The sequence below is a fragment of the Mobula birostris genome, chromosome 14 (genome assembly GCF_030028105.1).
Source record: "Mobula birostris isolate sMobBir1 chromosome 14, sMobBir1.hap1, whole genome shotgun sequence".
Lineage (NCBI taxonomy): Eukaryota > Metazoa > Chordata > Chondrichthyes > Myliobatiformes > Myliobatidae > Mobula > Mobula birostris.
In genome coordinates, this window is record NC_092383.1 from 8,511,687 (window position 1) to 8,532,711 (window position 21,025).

Consider the following 21,025-nt stretch of genomic DNA (forward strand, 5'->3'; position numbering starts at 1 on the left):
CAGCATTTTGTGTGCGTTATTCAGGATTTGTAGTATCTGCAGACTCTCTTGCGCATAGTCTTTTGCACCATTTTACTGTTCTGCGCTTGTCCCGACATGTATTGTCGCAACACGCTCAAAATACTGGAAGAACTTAGTTCCTCCAGCATTTTATGTGTGTTGCATCGGATTTCCAGCATCTGCAGACTTTCTAGTGTTTGTATATTGTTGCATTTAATATTACCGTGTATATTATGAGCTTCATGCTAATATGGCACCCTGGTATATATGCCAGTACGCTAATCTGAGTGAATTCTCGGCGGTCGGTACGAACTCGATGGGCCGATGGGTCTGTTTGCTGCGTGGCCCTGAGACTAAATGAATCTCCTGTTAAGATCGGACTGTGAGCCCGACTCTTAAACATAACAGGAAGAGATTTATTAAAAGAGCATCAACCCCATTATGGGTCCGAAAAGCGGCCAGCTATCGGCCACAATTACTCAGACAGCTGTGGGGGGGGGGGGTGATCTCCACAATGTGCCGCATTGTCTGCGGGTCGGGCAAATAAAGTTTTCAACCAACTGATCTGGCAAAGAGTCCGCCGCTAACTAGCTTCAACCTTGGGCACCGTTCAACGTTCGGGCCACCAGGAGCCTGGTGTGAAATATTAATCGGGCGCAGTTTCTTCCTCCGCCCTGAAGCCGGAGGAGGCTTCCCTGCTCGGGTAGCCCGGCTTCCCGCCCGCTGCAGCAACTACACCCCCCCCCCCCCCGCCTTTCCTCCAAACCCCGAGCTGAGGGGAGGAAATCCGGGCTTGGTACTGTCACCGAGAATCTGACCTCTACCCTCCCTCCCTGAAACGTGGTACTGTTACAATGACAAAGGTGCAGCCTTACCACTGATCTGCCAAAATTCCACTTCCTGCTTATTTTTGCGTTCCCCAAGCTGTTACACACAAACACACAATCCCTTCTCTCTCTCACACACTATCTCTCTCTCTCTCTCTCTCTCTCTCTCTCTCTTTCTGTGGAGATTTCCCTGCTTCCAGCCTCCTATGGAGGAGCTCATGCATTATAAATGAGAGCTGACATCACGGACATCAATAAGCAACGTTGAGCCGGGTTAATCACATTGGAAAGAGTTTCTGGGCTTCCTGTTATCTCCGCCGCCCTAACCTCCGCAGAGGACCAGTCCGCACAGACACGCATGGTTCATCTCGTAAAAGCTCCTCAACCCGATCTTCCAGAAGGATTCCTGGCACTCGCCCACCCCTCCCAGCGCAAGGACGAACAATAAATCTGCATGACTGTCACAAAGGTAAGGCGAGAAGACGCGAATGCTTGGGGTTATTTTTGTGCTGTTGTTCGTGAGGTCCCGTAGCCGGCGGAGATGCTGGGAACTGCGGGCAGGGTTCTAGCTCGTCGGCTTAGCTCGCGTTGCGGATACCTTGCAGTGGGAGTGCAGCGGAGAGCCGATGCTGGGCACTGTCCAGCGTTGCTGACCGATTCCACCCCCCCTCCTCCCCAACACCCCTTTCTACACTACATCAAGTGGCCAGGATGCAGTACGGGGGTCAGGGAATGTGTCTGCCGACAATGCGCGCTTCAAACTAGACCCTCCGTGTATACAGTAGTCATTTGAAGAGAAGCAGGTGTGGCGAAGGAAAGAGAGAGTCTGAGGGGCGGCAGTAGATAATAAGACGTAGGAGCAGAATTCGGCCGTTGGGCCCATCGAGTCTGCTGCACCATTCCATCATGGCTGACTTACTATCCCTCTCAACCCCATTCTCCCGCCTTCTACCCGTAACATTTGACGCCCTTGCTTGTCAAGAACCTATAAACCTCCACTCTAAAAATACCCAATGACTTGGTCTCCACAGCCGGCTGTGGCAATGAATTGCATAGATTCACCACCCTCTGGCTAACGAAATTCCTCCTGAAGTATAAGAGGATGAGGGAAGGGGTATTGATAGTTACCCGCCTTTTCTCCTCGGCCTGGAAAGGTAAGGAACGCTGGACATGGAGTGAGTGAGTGTGTGTCTGTGTCTGTCTCTGTCTGTGTGTGTATTTCCACTGGACAGAGACAAAGAATTCAAATAGTCAGTTCCATCAAGTGTTAAAATTTCTCTTTGCAGTGGACTCCCCCCCCCCCCCCAACCCTAAGTGAATATTGTTGAATCAGAGATTAGAACGTTGCTTGTCTGCAATGCCTTTCCCATTTCTGGGACAGAGTCCAGCGCAGACTTAGAAGTGCTGTTGAAATTACGGTACAGAAGAGGAGGGGATGGGGTGGGGGTGGGGGTGGGGGTGGTGGCGGTGTCCCACCATCAGCATTACCAAAACAACATGACCTGGCCAGTTATGTTAGTGCTCTTTTTGGGATCTTACTGTGCAGCAGTGGGCGGCTGCGTTTTCTTCATTGCAACAGTGACTCAAGAACTTCAGTGGCAGAAAGGCACTCCAGGGCATTCTGGAAGGGACATAAAAGACTATAGAAATGAAAACCTTTCGGGTTTTCACACACCAAGTTCCCACACACAGTAGAGAGGCACATGATCTCATGTTTGCTGTTTCCATACTAAATCCTGGTCGGGACTGTCCTGTTAGAATTCCTGCTCTGTTGGATAGGTGTGTGCAGGTATTGGCACAGCTCGTAGACCTCCTGCCTCTCTCCAGGGACCTGGTTCAGTCCTAACCAAATACTTCCACTTCTGTTGCTGTGGAGTGGGCTCATTTCCCCTGTGTCCTAAAGGATATTTCCTGGATTTTCCAGATCCCTACCACATCCCGTAGGGAGAGGTTGACATATGTAAGGACTTTAATTCCCTGGAATGCAGGAGAATGAGGGGCGATCTTACAGAGATATACAACTTATCAGATGTATCGATAGGGTGAATGCACATGGGCTCTTTTATTGCCCTCATGTTGGGAAAGACAAAAGCAAGTGGCCATAGGTTTAGGGTGAAATGTGAAATATTTAAGGGGAATTGGAGGAGAAATTTCTTCACTCGGAGTATGGTGTGAGTGTGGAACGAGCTTCCAGTGGAAGTGGTAGACGAACGTTAAATTATCACACTTAAGGGAGGTATGGAGGGCTATGGTCTGTGTGCAGGTAGGTGGAACTAGGCATTGATCAGGCTGGCAAGGACTAGATGGGCTGAATGGCCTGTTTCTGTGTTGTAGTGCTCTGTGTCGCTATGACACTATCCCAGAGGCATGCGGTTTGGCTGGTTAATTGTCCATTGGCTGCTACCCCAGGATGGTAGAATTTGGGGGGGTTGATGGTGATGTGGGGAGACCAAAATGGGATGCGTATCACTGGGTATCGATAGCTTGTGCAGACTCAGTAAGTCTTTTACTCTGTTATTGAACTCTGTGTCTTTCCAAACATTGTTGTTGTCTTATCAGGAGCTTGGTCTGTTATTTTACGTAGGCTTGTGTTTGCATTCAGATCTGATAGAGAGGAGTACAATTAAAATACTTAGGGAAGGATCTTCCGGGCAGTCCCACTGGCCACTCACCCTTTGCTGGGATAAGCAACAATAGGTCTACAGTGGATGCCATCACCGTCTAGTTTGGACGGACAGCATCGGAAAAAGCTGCAGGCAGTTGTAAACTCAGCCAGCTACATCATGGGCACAGGCCTCCCCAGCGTCGAGAGAGACCATGTATATAATCCCACCCATCCATCCAACACTCTGTTTGACTTTCTACCATCAGGCAGGAGACTCTGATGGATAAATACAAGAACAATCAGGATGGGAAACAGTTTCTTTCCTCAGGCTTCTGAATTTCCTGTCACATCGCGTTCGATTTATCACTGGTTAATCTGTTCTGTAACCTATAATATTTAAATTACGCACTTTGCTTATTTATGCATAATACTTCTATAGATTTTGTCCTTAATTTCCTAAGTTATTATGTGTTATGTGTACTACAGTGCTTTACACCCTGGTCTGGAGAAATGTTGTCTCGTTTGACAGGATACACGTAGATAGTTAAATGACAATAAACTTATTGTGATTTATAGTAAATTTTATGTATTATGCTGTGCTGCTGCCACAAAACAACAAATTTCATGACATATTGTATGTCAGTGATTCTGTTTCTGATCACTGGAAATGGAATCAGAGCCATCCATTCCGTCCTTTCTACCTGTCCTGCCCTTCTGTAAGATCTCTGGTAACCTGTTAACTCAACACTATCTCCCTGCTCTATCCTTATATTCTTAAACTCCCTTAATATTTAAACATCTATCAGCCTCAGTCCTTATAAGTTTCTAACCAGTAAACTGGAACTAACTGATAGGTCCAGCGAAATGGACATCAAATGCCTTTGGCTGTCAATAAAAGTCCCTGATTGACACTTGCATGCCAGGGAGAGGGGCAAGTGTGGAGTAGTTGCATTAACACCCCACAGTTGCCCAAGAGGCTTGCAGTAAAAATACTTGGGGAGCAACTAATTGGGATCCTTCTTTCTGCAGCTACCAGCCCTAGAGGCTTAATCACAGGACCTCACAATTCCAGTTAGCCCTGCACACAAGAGATTCCGCAGATGCTGGAAATCTTGATTAATGCACATAAAATGCTGGAGGAACTCATCAAGTCAGAGGAGAGCAATAAACAGTTAATGTTTTCAGGTCCGGATGAAGGGCCTCAGCTGGAAATGCCGACTATTTATTCCCCTCCATAGATGTTACCTGACTTGCTGAGTTTCGCCAGTGTTTTGTGTGCATTGCTTCTAACTGTCCGCCCTGTTGAGATGCCTTTTATCCCCAGCACACCTTCGAACCCTAATGAGTCTCTAAGCAAAGAATATTGCTTTTTTGGCAGCCGTATTATTTTCCTAAGCTGCTCGCCGCATTATGAATTCTGAAAGGTTTTTCCACCTTTTTCTCAGGGTGTTAATATCTATTAAGAGGAGGCATAATTCTAAGGCGATTGGAAGAATGTATGGGGGGGATGTCAGTGTAGGTTTTTCACACTGAGAGTGGTAAATGCTGCCAGGGGTGGCAGTGGAGGGATATAGTAGGGATATTTAAGAGGCTCTTAGATAGGCACATGTGGATGAAAGAAAAATGAGCTAGAACATAGAACACAGAAATTTACAGCACCATGTGCCGACCTTGTAACCTACTCCAGTGACTGCCTAGAATTTCCCTAGTGCATAGCCCTCTATTTTGCTAAGCTCCATGTACCTGTGCAGATGGGAAGGTTTAGCCTGATCTTGGAATTGGTTAAAAGGTCGGCACAACATAGTGGGCTGAAGAGCCTCTACTGCTCTGCATTCTAAGTTGGTTACCCTTCTAGAGATTCCAGGGGTAGATTGGTGAGGGAGGGGATGAAGAGGAGGTTGATAGGTTCTTGATTGGTAAGAGCGTAAAAGGTTACCAGGAGAAGGCAGGAGAATGGGGTTGAGGGGGGATAATAAATCAGCCATAAAATGGAATGGTGGAGCAGACTTGATGGGATGAATGGCTAAATTCTGCTCCTGTGTCCTACGGCCTTCTGGTCTTGAAGGGGAGTTGTCCTTGAGTGAGTGATAGTTCGACAGGGACTAGAAGGGCCGAGATGGCCTGTTTCCGTGCTGTAATTGTTATATGGTTATATAGCCGAGTTTCTTCCACCAGCAAATCAAACTCCAAACAGAAGTAGATTTACAGTGGTCCTGGTCTCCATTCCAGTTTCCCTGACCTGTTTGCCCAGGCATTCGTGCTTTCTCCTGTACTAGAAGCAGTAATGTTGACCCCGTTGTAAAACACCCACCCACAGATATCTCTGGGATAATTTGACAACGTTTTCCAGATATTGTGCCTTAGCCAAATTTCCAGATGGGAAATGTATGAATTCTACCCCACACATAGCGGTTGAAATATTGTATTCTCTGCTTCAGGATCTATATGAACAGATCTGAAAAGTGCTGAATCAGAGATACAGGCCACAATTATATGATTAATTTCACCCCTTGCTGGTTAAATCATAACTCAAGCCAGTCCGTTATATATGGGTCAAGTTAGTCAAGTCAGTTTCACAGGCAGAGCTTTTTAATGACTACTTATAAGCAGCATAAAGCAAAAGTTCATGAAACAGAAAAGCTGCCAAAATTGAAGTCTGTAAATATTTTGGATAGCTATTTGGAATTCTTGTATTATTCCAACTGCTTGTCATGAGCACTGCTTTGAGGATTGCAGGCCCTTGTTTAATTTCTCATCCATCTTCTGGCTGAGGTGTTTGGTGGGACCCTGCCTTCCCACTCAAGGTAAAGGGCCCCATGGCTCTAGTCGAAGGTGAGAAGAGGGTATCTCCTTAGTGTTCATCAGATCGGAACCCAAAGGCTGATTGGAAGTCTGGAAGTTGAAGCCCAATGGCTGAAGTTGTGAGGCTGGAGTTGAAGGACTGTCCATGAGTGTGTGTGGGTGGGAGGGAAGAAAGGGGCTTGTTTTACTGGTGTTGTTTTGTTGCTTGTTGAATACGGATTTGTTGTGTTCTGTCTTGCTCTGGTTCGGTTGAGTTGTTCTCCAATCTTGCCGATCATTTGCAAGCATTTCGTCACCGTACGAGGAGACATCATCAGTGCGCTGTTCATTTGCGGTGCATCCTCCGAATGCTTGGCATTTATACATTCATCAATCAGCTGATTAGCTGTCATTACAGAAACACAAGAGAGGAGATCTCATCACTGATTGGTTGTGTGGCAAACTCCGTGCCTTGTGGTCTGGAATTTTGCTCACGTTGGCTCATAAATAAGGTGTTACTCTACTGAGCATGATGGGCATGCTATGTTTGCACCAGAATGTGTGCTGCAATTTGCAGGCTGCCCTTAACGCATCCCTCTGTTGTGATGGTGTTAACATAAACAACGCATTTTACTGTATGTGTCAATGTACGTAAATTAATCTCAATCTGAATCCTCTATAATATTCAGCTTATAATTCAATTGCATTGACATGGTTTTTAATTAGAATTATGTAACTGAAGAGCAATTATTTTTCTGGAGTGACAACAGTAACAGTTATGGTGTGTGCTGATGACTGAACCCCGATGCGGAGGAACGACAGACTCCCACGTAGAGACAGAAACAAGAGTTTATACATTGGAATTCCAACAGAGTATCAGTGGCTAGACTGAGTGACACCGCAAGGAGAATCATTCTCAAAACAAGAACCCCACGATGTCAGCTAATCGGGAGTCCACTTTAATTCATTACATAATGCGGAAAACCGGTGCTAGTCAAAGTAAACTCGACACAATGAAACAGAAAGCAGAAGGGCTTACAACTAATTAAGACAACAATTAACAAATACGGTCTTGTATAAACCTCAGAGCCCTGTGCTCTCAGGCTCGCACGGCTCATGAAAATAATGTCCTTTCCAGTGTTATTCCCCTTCACATAAGGAGCTTAATTGGGCACTGCTGAGTGTGCTACTACATGTAACTGCACCAGGAATTCACAGGATAAGTGTCATTAATCATAAAACATTGCTAAAAGATTAAACACTGGCTTTGGTTGTCGCATGTGGATCGAAACATACAATGTCAACGACCAACACTGTTTGAAGATGTGCTGGGGGCAGCCCACAAGTGTCGCCATGCTGCTGGTGCCAACATAGCATATGCACAGCTTACTAACCCTAACCTGTATGCTTTTGGAATGTAGGAGGAAACCAGAAGATCCGGAGGAAACCCATGTGGCCACAGGGAAAACGTACAATCTCCTTATAGACAGCAGCAGAATTGAACCCAGGTCTCTGGCATTGTAAAGCGATGCACTAACTGTTACGTTACCATGTCATCCTTTGATACCATACTTTTTGTGCTTTGGTGGTGAAACTGATCATGCGATTCTACCACTGGGCTTTCTCAGTGCAGTCTGTCTGCTATGGAGTGCAGAACTACAATCCCTGTGGAAAGGCCAGTGATGTTGTGGGGATGAAACTGGACTCTCTGACGGTGGTGTCTGAAAAGAGGATGCTGTCCAAGTTGCATGCCATCTTGGACAATGTCTCCCATCCACTACATAATGGTCTGGTTGGACACAGGAGTACATTCAGCCAGAGACTCATTCCACCGAGATGCCACACTGAGCGTCATAGGAAGTCATTTCTGCCTGTGGCCATCAAACTTTACAACTCCTCCCTTGGAGGGTCAGACACCCTGAGCCAGTAGGCTGGTCCTGGACTTATTTCCTGGCATAATTTACATATTACTATTTAATTATCTATGGTGCAACTGTAATGAAAACCAATTTCCCTCGGGATCAATAAAGTATGACTATGACTATGAAAAGCACCACCCTTCCCTTCCATTCCCAGTGTATTAACCAGACCCTCACCATCTCACCATCTAAACTCCAGGAACTTGACTTTCCGATCCTCTCAATGCCCCCAACTGAGACACAGATTTCTATCCCCACCCTGGCTACTGTCACCATTGGTCTAACCTCTCTTTGCTCTACCAACCACTCATGGCACAAGTGTGGCTCTCCCTCCACACACACATCTGCTATCACCCCATATGTGCCCCAGTGCTACTGACCATCCCAACTCATCCCCCCCTCCACTTCCTGTAACTGTCCAGTGTCAAAACTGGATCCATTCAGGGATTCCTCTGCATCTCTGATCTGAAGGGACATCCTTCAATTCTGAGGCTCCTTCAATTCTGAGGCTGTGCCCTCTAGTCCTAAACTATAGGAAACATCCTCTCCACATCCACTCCGTCTAGGCTTTACAATGTTCAGTAGGTGTCAATGAGATGCCCCTCCCCCCCGCCTCACTGGTACTACCTACCCGCCATCAAGGAGATATGTACAGAAAGTTGCCAGAAAAAGCCAGTAACATCATGAAGGACCCCACTTACCTTGCTCATGGATTGCTTGTCCCAAACCCATCAAGAAGGAGGCTTCGTAGCACCTGTCCCAGGATACTTGACTCAAAACCAGCACTTTCCCCAAGCAGGAAGGGTGATCAACACCTCCACCTACTAACCCACCCCTCCACATCTCCCATCACCACGACTTCATCATTTCCTGTCAGTCACTTTAGATACAGACACTCCTGTGCCCAGCGTCACTTTATGGACATACAATCAATCTATGTATATAAGCTCAAGAAATCCAAATCAACACACGTAAAATGCTGGAGGAACTCAGCAGGTCAGGCAGTATCTGTGGAAATGAATAAACAGTCAATGTTTCAGGCCAAGACCCTTCTTCATGGCTGGAATGGAAGGGGGAAGATGCCAGAATAAACAGGTGGAGAGAGGGGAAGGAGGACAAGCTAGAAGGTGATAGGTGAAGCCAGGTGGGTAGGAAAGGTAAAGGGCTGGTGAGGAAGGAATCTCATAGGAGAGGAGAGTGGACCATAGGGGAAAGGGAAGGGGACCCAGGAGGTGAAAAGATATCAATAAGCTATCTTGTGTATTTGTATTTATTGTGTTTTTATTACTGTTATATTCTTTATCTTATTGTGTTTTTTTTGTGCTTCATCGGATACAGAGTAACAATTATTTCATTCTCCTTTACTCTTGTGTACTGGAAATTACATTAAACAATCTTGAATCTTGAATCATTCTTCCAAACTCCAATGAGTACAGGTCAGGAGCCATTAAATGCTCCTCATACATTTGGACAATAACATACATTTCCATGGTGCATTGTGCGTTCCTTTAATAAAGTATGCCTTGACATATGTTTGCACAGCAAGCTGCCCTGAATGACAAGGGCTCTCCATGTCAGTGATATGCATCAAAGGGTAAATATCACTTGGAGTATCAGGGACAATTCACCTTCTGCCAGGGGATCTCTTACATCATCCTGAGAGCAGATGGGCTGTCTGCTTAAAGGCTGAAATACAACACCTCCAGCAGGGCAGCACTCACTCAGCGATGGAGTGTAAGCCCAGATTTTCATGTTCAGATAACTGGGTAGGATTTGGAATCAGAACCTTTGATTCAAGGAAATGGGAGAAGGTACAAAGTGAGACCCAACTGACGTCAAGAAACGCAATGTAATTCTGTAATTCAATGTAGCAGGTGAGCCAATAGGCTGCTCCTGGACTTATTTCCATCTGGCATAGTCTGCATATTGTTGTTTGATTGTGGTTTTTGTATTTCTATATTTATGCTCTATTCTTGGTTGGTGCAGCTGTAACAAAACTCAGTTTCCCTCGGGATCAATAAAGTATGTCTATGTCTATTCTGGGATCTTCCTGGACTGCTTTCTTTAATTGATTCCTGGAGTATTTGGAATTCAGTAATGTTTCTCCTCATAGTGTTAGTTACTTCATTAGTGTCACGAGCCCTGTGGGCCTGTGAACCTGTACTTGTTAATTGTTGTCTGTCTAGAGTCGTTAAGCCCTTGTGCTTTCTGTTTAATCTTGTCAAGTGTATTTTGACTAGCACGGGTTTTCCACGTACTGTGATTATTCAAAGCAGACTCCCGATTAATGCTTATTGTTGGGTCCTATTGTTGCGGTGTGTGCTGATAAATGACAAACTCCCTGCGTTTCAAGAATGTTATGTCTTGTGGTGTCACTCAGCTGAGCCACCAATGCTCTGTTGAAACTCCTATGTATAAACTCTTGTTTCTGTCTCTACATGGGAGTCTGTCATTCCACCACACCTGGGTTCAGTCATTTGCCAGCGCACATTGTGACAGTTAGTTACCTCAAATCTCCACTAATGAGTTACTGAATTATTAATATTTCAGCAACGGCATTCTTTTTTCCCTTGAATTGTCAAACTTCTTTTTAATGCTCTGTGTTTTAAAAGATTATCTTTATTTGTCACATGTGCATTGAAACGTACAGTGAAATGCGTTGTTTGCACCACATCAGCGAGAAGTATGCTGGCGACAGCCCACAAGCTTGAAGCACCAACATAGCACGGCCACAACTCACTAACCCTGATCGTGCACCTTTGGAATGTGGGAGGAAACCAGAGCACCCGGAGGAAACTCACGTGATCATGAGGAGAATGTACAAGCTCCTTATGGACACCAAGAGGAATCTAGCCCTGATCTTTGGTTGACTGAAAGCCCAGACTGGAAACTTTGAAACTCTAAGAATTTAAAACTAGCATCATTATTGGGAGCTGGAGAATCCCCTGTGTCTCTGCATGCTGCCATCACCTTATCATTTCCTGTCAGAGCCATCTCGTGTTCAGATACTCCTGCACCTAGTACAGGAGTATTACATACAGGAGTAGGAATCACTTTATGTACATACAATCATCCTATGTATGTAAGATTATCTTGTGTATACGGTTGTTGTGACATGTCTAATGTGGTAGTGTAGTGGGCTGTGCTTGTCACTCTCACTTTCAGCTTCCACCGCTGGCTAGCAGTCTTGCAAAAAGTGTGTGAGTCTCTCCCTGCCAGTCCGTAGCTTCTCCAGCTGCAAACCTCATGTAGTCCCTACTTGCGGGTGACACATGGAAACTGAGCTTCTTTCGGACTCAGGCTGAACTACAGAGGACGGGGCCCTGCACACATAGCACGCAAGCCCACAGCTGTGTGGACACAACCTGGTGCTCGTGAATCAGATCCCCATCTATCGATAAGTAGCCCTTGTGGGCAGCCTCGGGAGAGACAAAGGCTACGGGAGTAAACCCAGACAGCAAATTCAGAGTGGAGCCCCTGAGGTGGCTGGACGTCAGTGAACATCCTTCCGGCAGCTCCTGCAGCCAAGCTGGTGCCAAACGTGTTGCTTCATAAGCTCTTGTTTGGACTACACCAGTGAGGCAGAGAGGGGGGATCTTGATGACTGGGCATCTCAGAATCTCTATACCTTCGGCCCAGGCTTGTGATGACGATCATCATCACCCATTGTCCTTCGAGACAGATGGATGCCATCCATATAAAAATGGTCACACCTGACAGTTACTTGTACGTTGTGTTTTATTGGATTGCTTTTATATTTATATTATTTTGTGTTTTTGTGTGCTGCATCGGACCTGGAGTAAGCTACCCAGATGGGCTCCGAAAAGTCGACTGTACTCTTTTCCATAGATGCTGCCTGGCCTGCTGAGTTCCTGCAACACTTTGTGTGTGTTTTTTTAAGTTTCCCCTTATGTTTGCTTTAGACTTTTCACCTTTCACCCATGACCTCTGTTTGTAGTCCCAACTAACCTCAGTAGAAAAGCCTGCTTGCATTTACCCCTCATAATTTTGTATAGCTCAATCCAATCTCCAAAACAGAGGGATCTAGGAATAATGGTGCATAGTTCCCTGAAGATGGAATCTCATGTGGATAGGGTGGTGAAGAAAGCTTTTGGTTTGCTGGCCTTTATTAATCAGAGCATTGAGTATAGGAGTTGGGACGTAATGTTGAAATTGTACAAGGCATTGGTAAGGCCAAATCTGGAGTATTGTGTACAGTTCTGGTCACCGAATTATAGGAAGGATGTCAATAAAATTGAGAGAGTACAGAGGAGGTTTATGAAAATGTTGCCTGGGTTTCATCTCCTAAGTTACAGAGAAAGGTTGAACAAGTTAGGTCTTTATTCTTTGGAGCGTAGAAGGTTGAGGGGAGACTTGATAGAGGTGTTTAAAATTATGAGGGGGATTGATAGAGTTGACGTGGTTAGGCTTTTTCCATTGAGAGTGGGGAAGATTCAAACACGAGGACGTGAGTTGAGAGTTAAAGGGCAAAAGTTTAGGGGTAACATGAGGGGGAACTTCTTTACTCAGAGTGGTAGCTGTGTGGAACGAGCTTCCAGCAGAAGTGGTTGAGGCAGGTTCGATGTTGTTGTTTAAAGTTAACTTGGATAGATATATGGACAGGAAAGGAATGGAGGGTTATGGACTGAGTGCAGGTCGGTGGGAATAGGATAGGGTAAGAGTTCGGCACGGACTAGAAGGGCCGAGATGGCCTGTTTCCGTGCTGTAATTGTTATATGGTTATGTGGTTATAACAATAATTTCATTCTGCTTTACACTTGTGTACTGAAGAATGACAAAAAAACTATCTTAAACGTTGACCTTGTAACTGGCACTGTAAAGCATTCCGCAAACCGCTGTGCTGCCGTGTCGTTTCCCCCCACCCTGCCCCCCAGAAGAATAACTCTAGATTCTCCCATGAAACTATTTTCATTTTATTTAGAAGTGCAGCATGGAACAGATCCTTCTGGCTCACCTACAGTCATAATATAACCCTTTCGAAGCTTGGAATCAGTCCAGTAAACCCCTCTATTGTCCTGTCTAAAGCTTTCACTTCATTCTTAAAGAGTGGTGCTCAAAACCAGGCACAGTACTCCAGCTGCTGTTTTCTAAGGGCTTTGCCAAGCTTCCTGGTACGTGAGGCTGCCAGTTATAAACTCCAGGCCTTATTCACCACTCCAGCTCCTGTAAGGCTGGAGCACCGACGCCCCCAGGTCCCGCTGTGGTGCGTCCACTGCTCTGTGTTCAGAATGGCGTTGGCAGAGGCCAGGTGACAGATGGCGAAGGCAGAAGATTATCTGGGAAGATGGAGGGATGGCCGAAAGCAGAGAAGTGGAGAAGGATGTCAGCCGAGCCAGGATCCTCCACATAATTGGTTCAGACAGTGCTAGCTGGGTGCCAGGTGGGGAGAGGGCATTGCTCAAACTCACTGCTAATTTGCCAAGTTCATTGCAAAATGTAGTGGATGGCCAATTCCACTTAAGAGAAAATACAATAATGGTTTCCAGGGGTTCAAATAGTAATAAACCAGCTTAAGATGGAAAATTGATGAATCAGAATCAGGTTGATTGACAGCACAGTAGCGTAGTGGTCAGCACAACACTTTACAGTACAGGTGACCCAGGTTCAATTACCGCCACTGCCTGTAAGGAGTTTCTACGTTCTTCCCGTGACCGCATGGGTTTCCTCTGGGTGCTCCGGTTTCCTCCCACAGTCCAAAGACGTACCGGTTGGTAGGTTACTCTGAATTGACTTGTGGTTAGGCGCAGATTAAATTGGGGGATTGCTGAGCGGCATGTCTCGAAGGGCCAGAAAGGCCTGTTCTGCGCAGTATCTCAATAAATAAATAAATTATCGCTGACATGTTGTGAAATTTCTTGTTTTGTGTCAGCAGTACAGTGCATGACAAAACAAATTACTATAAATTGCAAAAAAGAATAATTTAAAAAATTGATTTAGACTTTTAAATATGGGTAAGTGAACCACTCAGAAATGGTTGATGTAGGAGGGAAGGGTTAGGTTGATCTTGGAGTAGGTTAAAAGATTAGCACAATGTTGTGGGCTGTACTGTGCGTTAATGTTCTACGTTCTGTGTTGAAGATCTGATGGTAGTGGTGAACAAGCTACTCTTCAAACCCTGAGTGTGGGTGGTCAGACTCCTGTTTCTCCTCCCTGATGGCAGAAATGAGAAAAGGCTGTGTAAGCAAAATGCTTCAGTTTTGAAAGCTTGATAGATTTCCACGGGCTCAGAAACAGACCCTTCGGCCCATCAAGTCGATACTGACTGTCAAGCAGCCATTTACATGAATCCAGCTTTATTCTCCCCACATCCTTATCAACTTTCCCCCCACATTCCGACACTCACCTGAACTCTAGGGAATTCAGAGTAGCCATCTATTGTACCGACCCAGTACCCAGATCAGCATTCAGATCAGCCTTTTGCCAATGCTACACCTGCTCCTGGCCACTGAAGTGAAAAATACTCCAGCTCTAACCCTAAAGAAAGAGGCCTTAACATTCAACAAAACGATGGAGGAAAGGAAGACTATGAACAATGGGAATCTGGTTTACATTCTCCAGGCCATTGTCTCGCACCGTGAAAGAGTTAATGTTTAGTGCACATTGCTGGGACTCTACCAGAGTGTACAAACCAGGATAAGATCTGAACAACTCACTTTCTAAACATCACAACTCCTTTGTGGTTAAACCATGTGCATCCACGCATAAAGAATGTTAACATTACAGAAGGATATGCTAATGAGTGTTGCAGGAGGTCGCCACAAGCAGTTAGGCTGAATGGCCTATTTCTACACTATAGTGTAAGTTAGTAATGCATTTTGGCTTGGAGTTGTTAATCTCTTAAATATATCAATAGACTCATTGAGTCATAGAGCACTACATCACTCCACCCAGCTAGTTCTTGCTGATCTATTATTCTGCCTATTTGCATCAACCTGCACCTGGACCATACCCTTCCCATCCACATACACATCCAAACTTCTCTTAAATGTTGCAATCGAACCTGCATCCACCACTTCTGCTGGCAGCTCGTTCCACTCTCATCAGCCTCTGAGCGAAGAAGTTCCCCCTCAAGTTCCCTGTTAATGCTACACCCTTCATCCTTAACCTATGACCTCTAGTTGCAGTCTCATCCAACCTTAGAAGAAAAAGACTTTTTTCCTATGCATACCCCTCATTTTTGTATACAGTACTGTGCAAAAATCTTAGCCACCCTAGATTTTTTGTATTGTTTCAGGTGGTATGGCATCCACAGAACCCTGATCTCAACATCATTGAGGCTGTCTGTGATCACCTGGAGAGACAAAGCAACTGAGACAGCCAAAGTCTGCAGACGAACTGTGGCAGGTTCTCTAAAATGCTTAGAACAACCTACCAGCCAATTTTCTTATAAAACTGCACGACAGTGTACTGAAGAGAATTGATGCAGTTTTAAAGGCAAAGGATGGTCATACCAAATATTGATTTGATTTAGTCTTTATTGAGTTTATTGTTCTTTATAGTAATTTTATTGATATTTAGAAACTTTTCATGTTATTATTTTTGAAAGCATCTTTGTTTTACATTTTTTTTTACATCTGCCTACACTGTACTTCTACACAGTACTGAACCTCTGTCAAAACTCCTCTCATTCTCCTATGCTCCAGGTAATGAAGTCCTAAACCTATTCAACCTTTCCCTGTAATTCAGGTAGTAACTATTGGTTCCTCTGTGCTCTTACTGAATAAACCACAAGTCCAGGACCGCAGTGGTGTTTGGAGGAACTGATCAAAATTGTGCTGGTGAAACATCAGGTGTAGCTGAACCACATAATTTCCATCTTGGTCCTTAAACTACAGGTGCGGCAGATTCAGGATATTTTGGGTGGTGGGCATCTCTCTGCTAGCCTCCTGGTCACCCTTGGACAAGGTGGAACACTTACCTAGCTCCCCGACCAATGTCACGTAAAGCCACGGGAGCAGGTAGTGGATGGTTGTGTGAGCAGCTGATGCATCTCACAAGTCCTGGTTATGCCACCACTGATGCTAGGCAATCTCTGAAGAGTATTGATAATGGCTGGGGTCACCGGACTTGTAAAGACGCTGCCAAGAAGAAGGCAATGGCAAACCACTTCTGTAGTAAAATTTGCCAAGAACAATCATGGTCAAGGTCAATGTTTGCCCATGTCAGATGATACATTATACTTTATTGTCGCAAAACAATTGATACTAGAATGTACAATCATCATAGTGATATTTGATACTGCGCTTCCCGCTCCCTGGATTACAAATCGATAGTAACTATTAAAAGTTTAAACTATAAAATCATAAATAGAAAATAGAAAAATGGAAAGTAAGGTAGTGCAAAAAAAACTGAGAGGCAGGTCTGGATATTTAGAGGGTACGGCCCAGATCCGGGTCAGGATCCGTTTAGCAGTCTTATCATAGTTGGAAAGAAGCTGTTCCCAAATCTGGCCGTACGAATCTTCAAGCTCCTGAGCCTTCTCTCGGAGGGAAGAGGGACGAAAAGTGTTTTGGCTGGGTGGGTCATGTCCTTGATTATCCTGGCAGCAATGCTCCAACAGCGTGTGGTGTAAAGTGAGTCCAAGGACGGAAGATTGGTTTGTGTGATGTGCTGCACCATGTTCACAATCTTCTGCAGCTTCTTTCGGTCTTGGATGATGATGATAATGGTTGTAATTTATAATATATTTTATCTACGACGTTCTACTGCTGCCACAAAACAACAAATTTCATGGTACATCAATGATAGTAAATCTGATTCTGATTTGGAATTGGCTTGGCTTATTATTGTCACATGTACGAAGATACAGTGCAAAGTTTGTCTTGCATACTGTTCATACGGATCCAATCAATACGCTGTGCATGGAGGTAGAATAAGATAAAACAATGACAATGTAGAATAAAGTGTAACAGCTACAGAGAAAGTGCAGTGTACATAAAGAGCAAGGTGCAAGGTCAAAACGAGGCAGATTGTGATTGTCATCCATTGTATCAATCAAGGGAACTATTTAGTAGTCTTAACAGTCCTTAAGCCTGGTGGTACGTGCTTTCAGGATTTTGTATCTTCTAGCTGATGGATGAGGGAAGAAGAGAGAATGGCTGGGGTGGGCTGGGTCTTTGGTTATGCTGGCTGCTTTACTAAGGCAGTGAGAAGTGTAGACAGAGTCCATAGAGAAGATCGGTTTCCATGATTTACTGAGGTGTCTCCACAGCTCCGCTGTTTCTTGCAATCACTCGCAGAGCAGTTGCTACGCCAAGTCATTATACATTCAGTAGCATGCTTTCTATGGTGCATCAGTAAAAACTGGTAAGGGCCAACAGGGACTTGTCAGATTTCTTTAGCCTCCTGTGTGAGAGAGCTGAGGAGTTGGTGAGCATTCTTGGCCGTGACTTCCACATGGTTGATGTTCATTCCTCGGAACTTGAAGCTCTCAACCTTCACAGCCCTTTTAACCTCAACAGTGCTGAGGGAGCTGTGGTATCATTGCTTCTGGAGACATCATGGCTCTGTATGGCAACTGCTCAGCTCCTGCATCTTGGTCATGTTGGAGAAAAAAGACCTAACTAGTATTCCTGCTCTTAATGACTGGAAAATTATGGGCCATGGTAGAATCTTGCTCAATGTTTGTGCCTCAAATTGCCAAATAGCCATCTCTGTAGAGTTGCACAAGATGCCAGGTCACGGGAAAAGAACTGGATGGCAGGGAATGATTTGCACCAGTGACCAATGGCGACATCTTGCAGACAGCTTACAAAACTACTGGATATTCTCCTTCTAAATATGCTTCTTCTTTGTCTTCTTTTAAACTGTGATTGATTGCAGCCTTTAATTTCCCTTTTAAGAATGTATTCTTTTGGCCAACTAAAGGATCTTGCGCTTCTCCAAAGTGGCAGGGGATTTGATGTGGAGTGCAGCTCAGACTGTCACTGGAGGAGGCTGTACCGATTCCTAATGGCAGAACGCAAACCTTCGGTGGATTGGAGTGCTGCTCAAGATTAAAATCGAGGAGGGTGAGAGAGGAAAACAATTAGGTGTTCAGTGCCATCTGCTTGCATTTGACTGGTCTTCCTCGCATTGCTGCTGGTGGAAGGTGGAGACTTGGGTCCCTCACTGCAAGGTTCGATTGCCTCAGCAGCTTCTGGCTGCGGACTCACTTTCAGATGCAGTTGGATGTTTATTGTCCTCCGTGCTGAACGCACTTTACTATTTACGCGATTTGATTGAGATGCTTCAGCGTAGAACTGGACCTGCACCTGTTGCCTGCAGCCATCAACATGGTGCTGAACTAACTGACTCAATGGCTGTGGCCATGACCACCGGCTGCTGTACTGGCTTCACTCACCTCGGCAGCCTGTGGTTGTGGACTCGCTTTCGGAGACAGCTGCAGTTGGATGTTTAATGTTCTGTGTGTTGTTTGTTTGCTTTTTCTTGTTTGCATGATTTGTTCTTTTTTTTTTGCACTTTTGATGGTCTTGTGTGGGATGTTTCTTTGTTTAGTGGCTGCCTGCAAGAAGACGAATCTCAAGGTTGTATACTTCGGTAATAAATGTCCTTGGAACTTCTCAGGACCTGTGCCCAACAAGCTTTGGTCAATAGGGACAGAGGAAAGGAACAGACTGAAGAGCCTCCTTTCCCATTGTAAACTTACCATTTGAACATAAGACCATTTAATTGGGGGGGGGGGAAGTCAAAATGGCCTATACTGTAGTTTCTAAAAACAACATGTGCTAAACCTCTACAAATTATTCCAGTTGACAATGTATTGCATCACCCAACTGAGCAGCAATGAGACTGTGCCTATTCTTCCTGCACCCACTGTGAGATATCAAGCAAAGCAGCCAACACAACTGTGTTGCTACTGGCACACATCACTGCCATTGCAATGATGCAAATTAACTCTTCACAGTATTAAATATTAATTGGAACATGCATATTCGTTGACTGTATTAAATTACTTTTCTTTATGATTTTAACTCTTTCAGCACATGTGTAATAATAAATTTATATATACATACACAGTGGTTTCTGGTTAATTGGGCCATCAGTCAATCATGCAACTGCTTATTTGCAGCATCTCTTGAAGAACAAAAACTCACCAAGAAAATGGCTGGGTTTTACTTTGTTTATTTGAGACACTATGTTGCTCATTTGGGACAGTTACCGAACAGTTTCTAACTAGCTTCAGTAAATTGCCCGTCGTGTGGCCATTAGGCACTACACCGTGTTTAGAGTGAACTGTTTTAAAAGAGTGCAGTTGCGTCTGTTTCTGTCCAAAAGGCAGTGATTTCTGTCACTGATAGTTGAAAAGAAATAAGCCGTAAGACAATTCAGAACTGTCTTGCTTACTGTGGTTTCAAGCATTCAGGCTTGGAGATGGCAGAAGTGGCCGGGAGTGAAAATGAAATAATTTCACTACTTCAACGAGGCATAAAAAAGACAACCTACCATTTAACTGAGTAACAAATTATGCATGTAATGAAGAACAGCACAAATTAGAACACTACTAAATCTATCAAACTGTGTGTTTGTCCTTAATAATTATTGATGGAGGAAGTTAGGCATTATGAAGAATTTGACGGTGTCAGCTATCATCTTGAATGTTACAATAAAAGTAAAGATTTGGAGAATGCAATCATCAAAGGAATTGTATGAAGGCAGTCCATTATCTGCACTAGGTGTCTGCACTGATTTTGTTCATTTACAGTGAATCAAAGGACAACTGCAGCATACACTGGAATAATTCCTCTATTAATAATAATTATTAGGGACAAATACAGATTTATAGATGTAGTAGTGTTCTAATTTGTGCTGCTCTTCATTACTTACATAATTTGTGACACAGTTAAATTGTAGTTTTTTTTTCTTCCTCTTTAAAGATTTCCATGAAAGTTTAGCTAATTGGGGCAGACATTTAATTGGGCCAAAATGTACTGGTCCAAATGTGTCCCAATTAACCGGAATCACGTGTGTGTGTGTGTGTGTGTGTGTGTCTCACTCTCATTCACATTCTTTCTCTCACATTCTCTCTCTCTTTTGTTCTCTCTATAGTCCCCCCTCCCTCCCTCCGTCCTCTGTCTCTCTGTGGATGAGGTAGCTCATATCCTTCTCTTTCAGCAGGTTCTTTAATAACTGGAAGTGCCAAGCCCATCTGGACAGTCTGCAGCGAACCTGTTAATCTAACCATTCACTCTTCTGGGCACAACCTGCTCCAGGGAAATCCCTCTTTCTTACTGACGAGATTGTGATTTGACTCGCATACAACAGTGAGTCTGTAACAGGGACAATGTCCTACATGAGCCGGGTGTCCTTGGATGCAGCATAGATTAAATGTCAGGCCTTATCATTACTGCTCATTTTCTGCGCTCTGCAGGCGTCCACCCTCCCCCCCCCCCCCACCCCTGTAAACGTGATCCCTGTTGGTCGGGGCTTGGCCTTGCAGAGGCAAATTTTAACAGAAAACTTTTGGACTATGTCAGTTGTATAAAGCATCACAGCTGGGGTATTGTGTGTCGTTCTGGCCGCCACACTATACGGAGGATGTGATTGTGTAGAGGGGGTGTTGAGGATATTCATAAGGACATTGTCTGGGGTGAGCAGAGTTTGGATGGTGGATGGGGTGGGGGGCAGCACACAAGAAACACAAGAGACCACAAGTACTGCGTGGTAGAGAGGCTGGCTGTTTTCACTGGAGCAGAGAAGACTGAGGAGGGAATCTGATAGAGGTAGACAAAATTATGAGGGCAGATAGGATAGGTCGCAGAAGATACTTTCACATGATAGAGATGTCTTTCATCAGTGACTGTAGTTGTAAGGCTAGAGAAAGTGGTGGACGCAGCCCAGTCCATCACAGGCAAAGCCCTCCCACCACTGAG

General features: G+C 44.7%; 1 protein-coding gene across 2 annotated transcripts in view; it reads left to right on the forward strand.

Moving 5' to 3' along the window:
- Positions 1–787: 787 nt before the first annotated feature.
- The window catches only part of coro2ba (coronin, actin binding protein, 2Ba), a 218,386-nt gene continuing 198,148 nt past the window's right edge, over positions 788–21,025 (forward strand). Inside the window, exon 1 of one of the 2 annotated variants that reach the window (XM_072278059.1) lies at positions 788–1,296. Coding sequence is in view for 1 of the 2 variants with exons in the window: in XM_072278060.1 (XP_072134161.1) it covers positions 1,282–1,296 (15 nt within the window). In the remaining variant the exon portion in view is untranslated. The remainder of the gene's footprint in view (positions 1,297–21,025) is intronic. The other variant, XM_072278060.1, reaches the window with a different exon arrangement.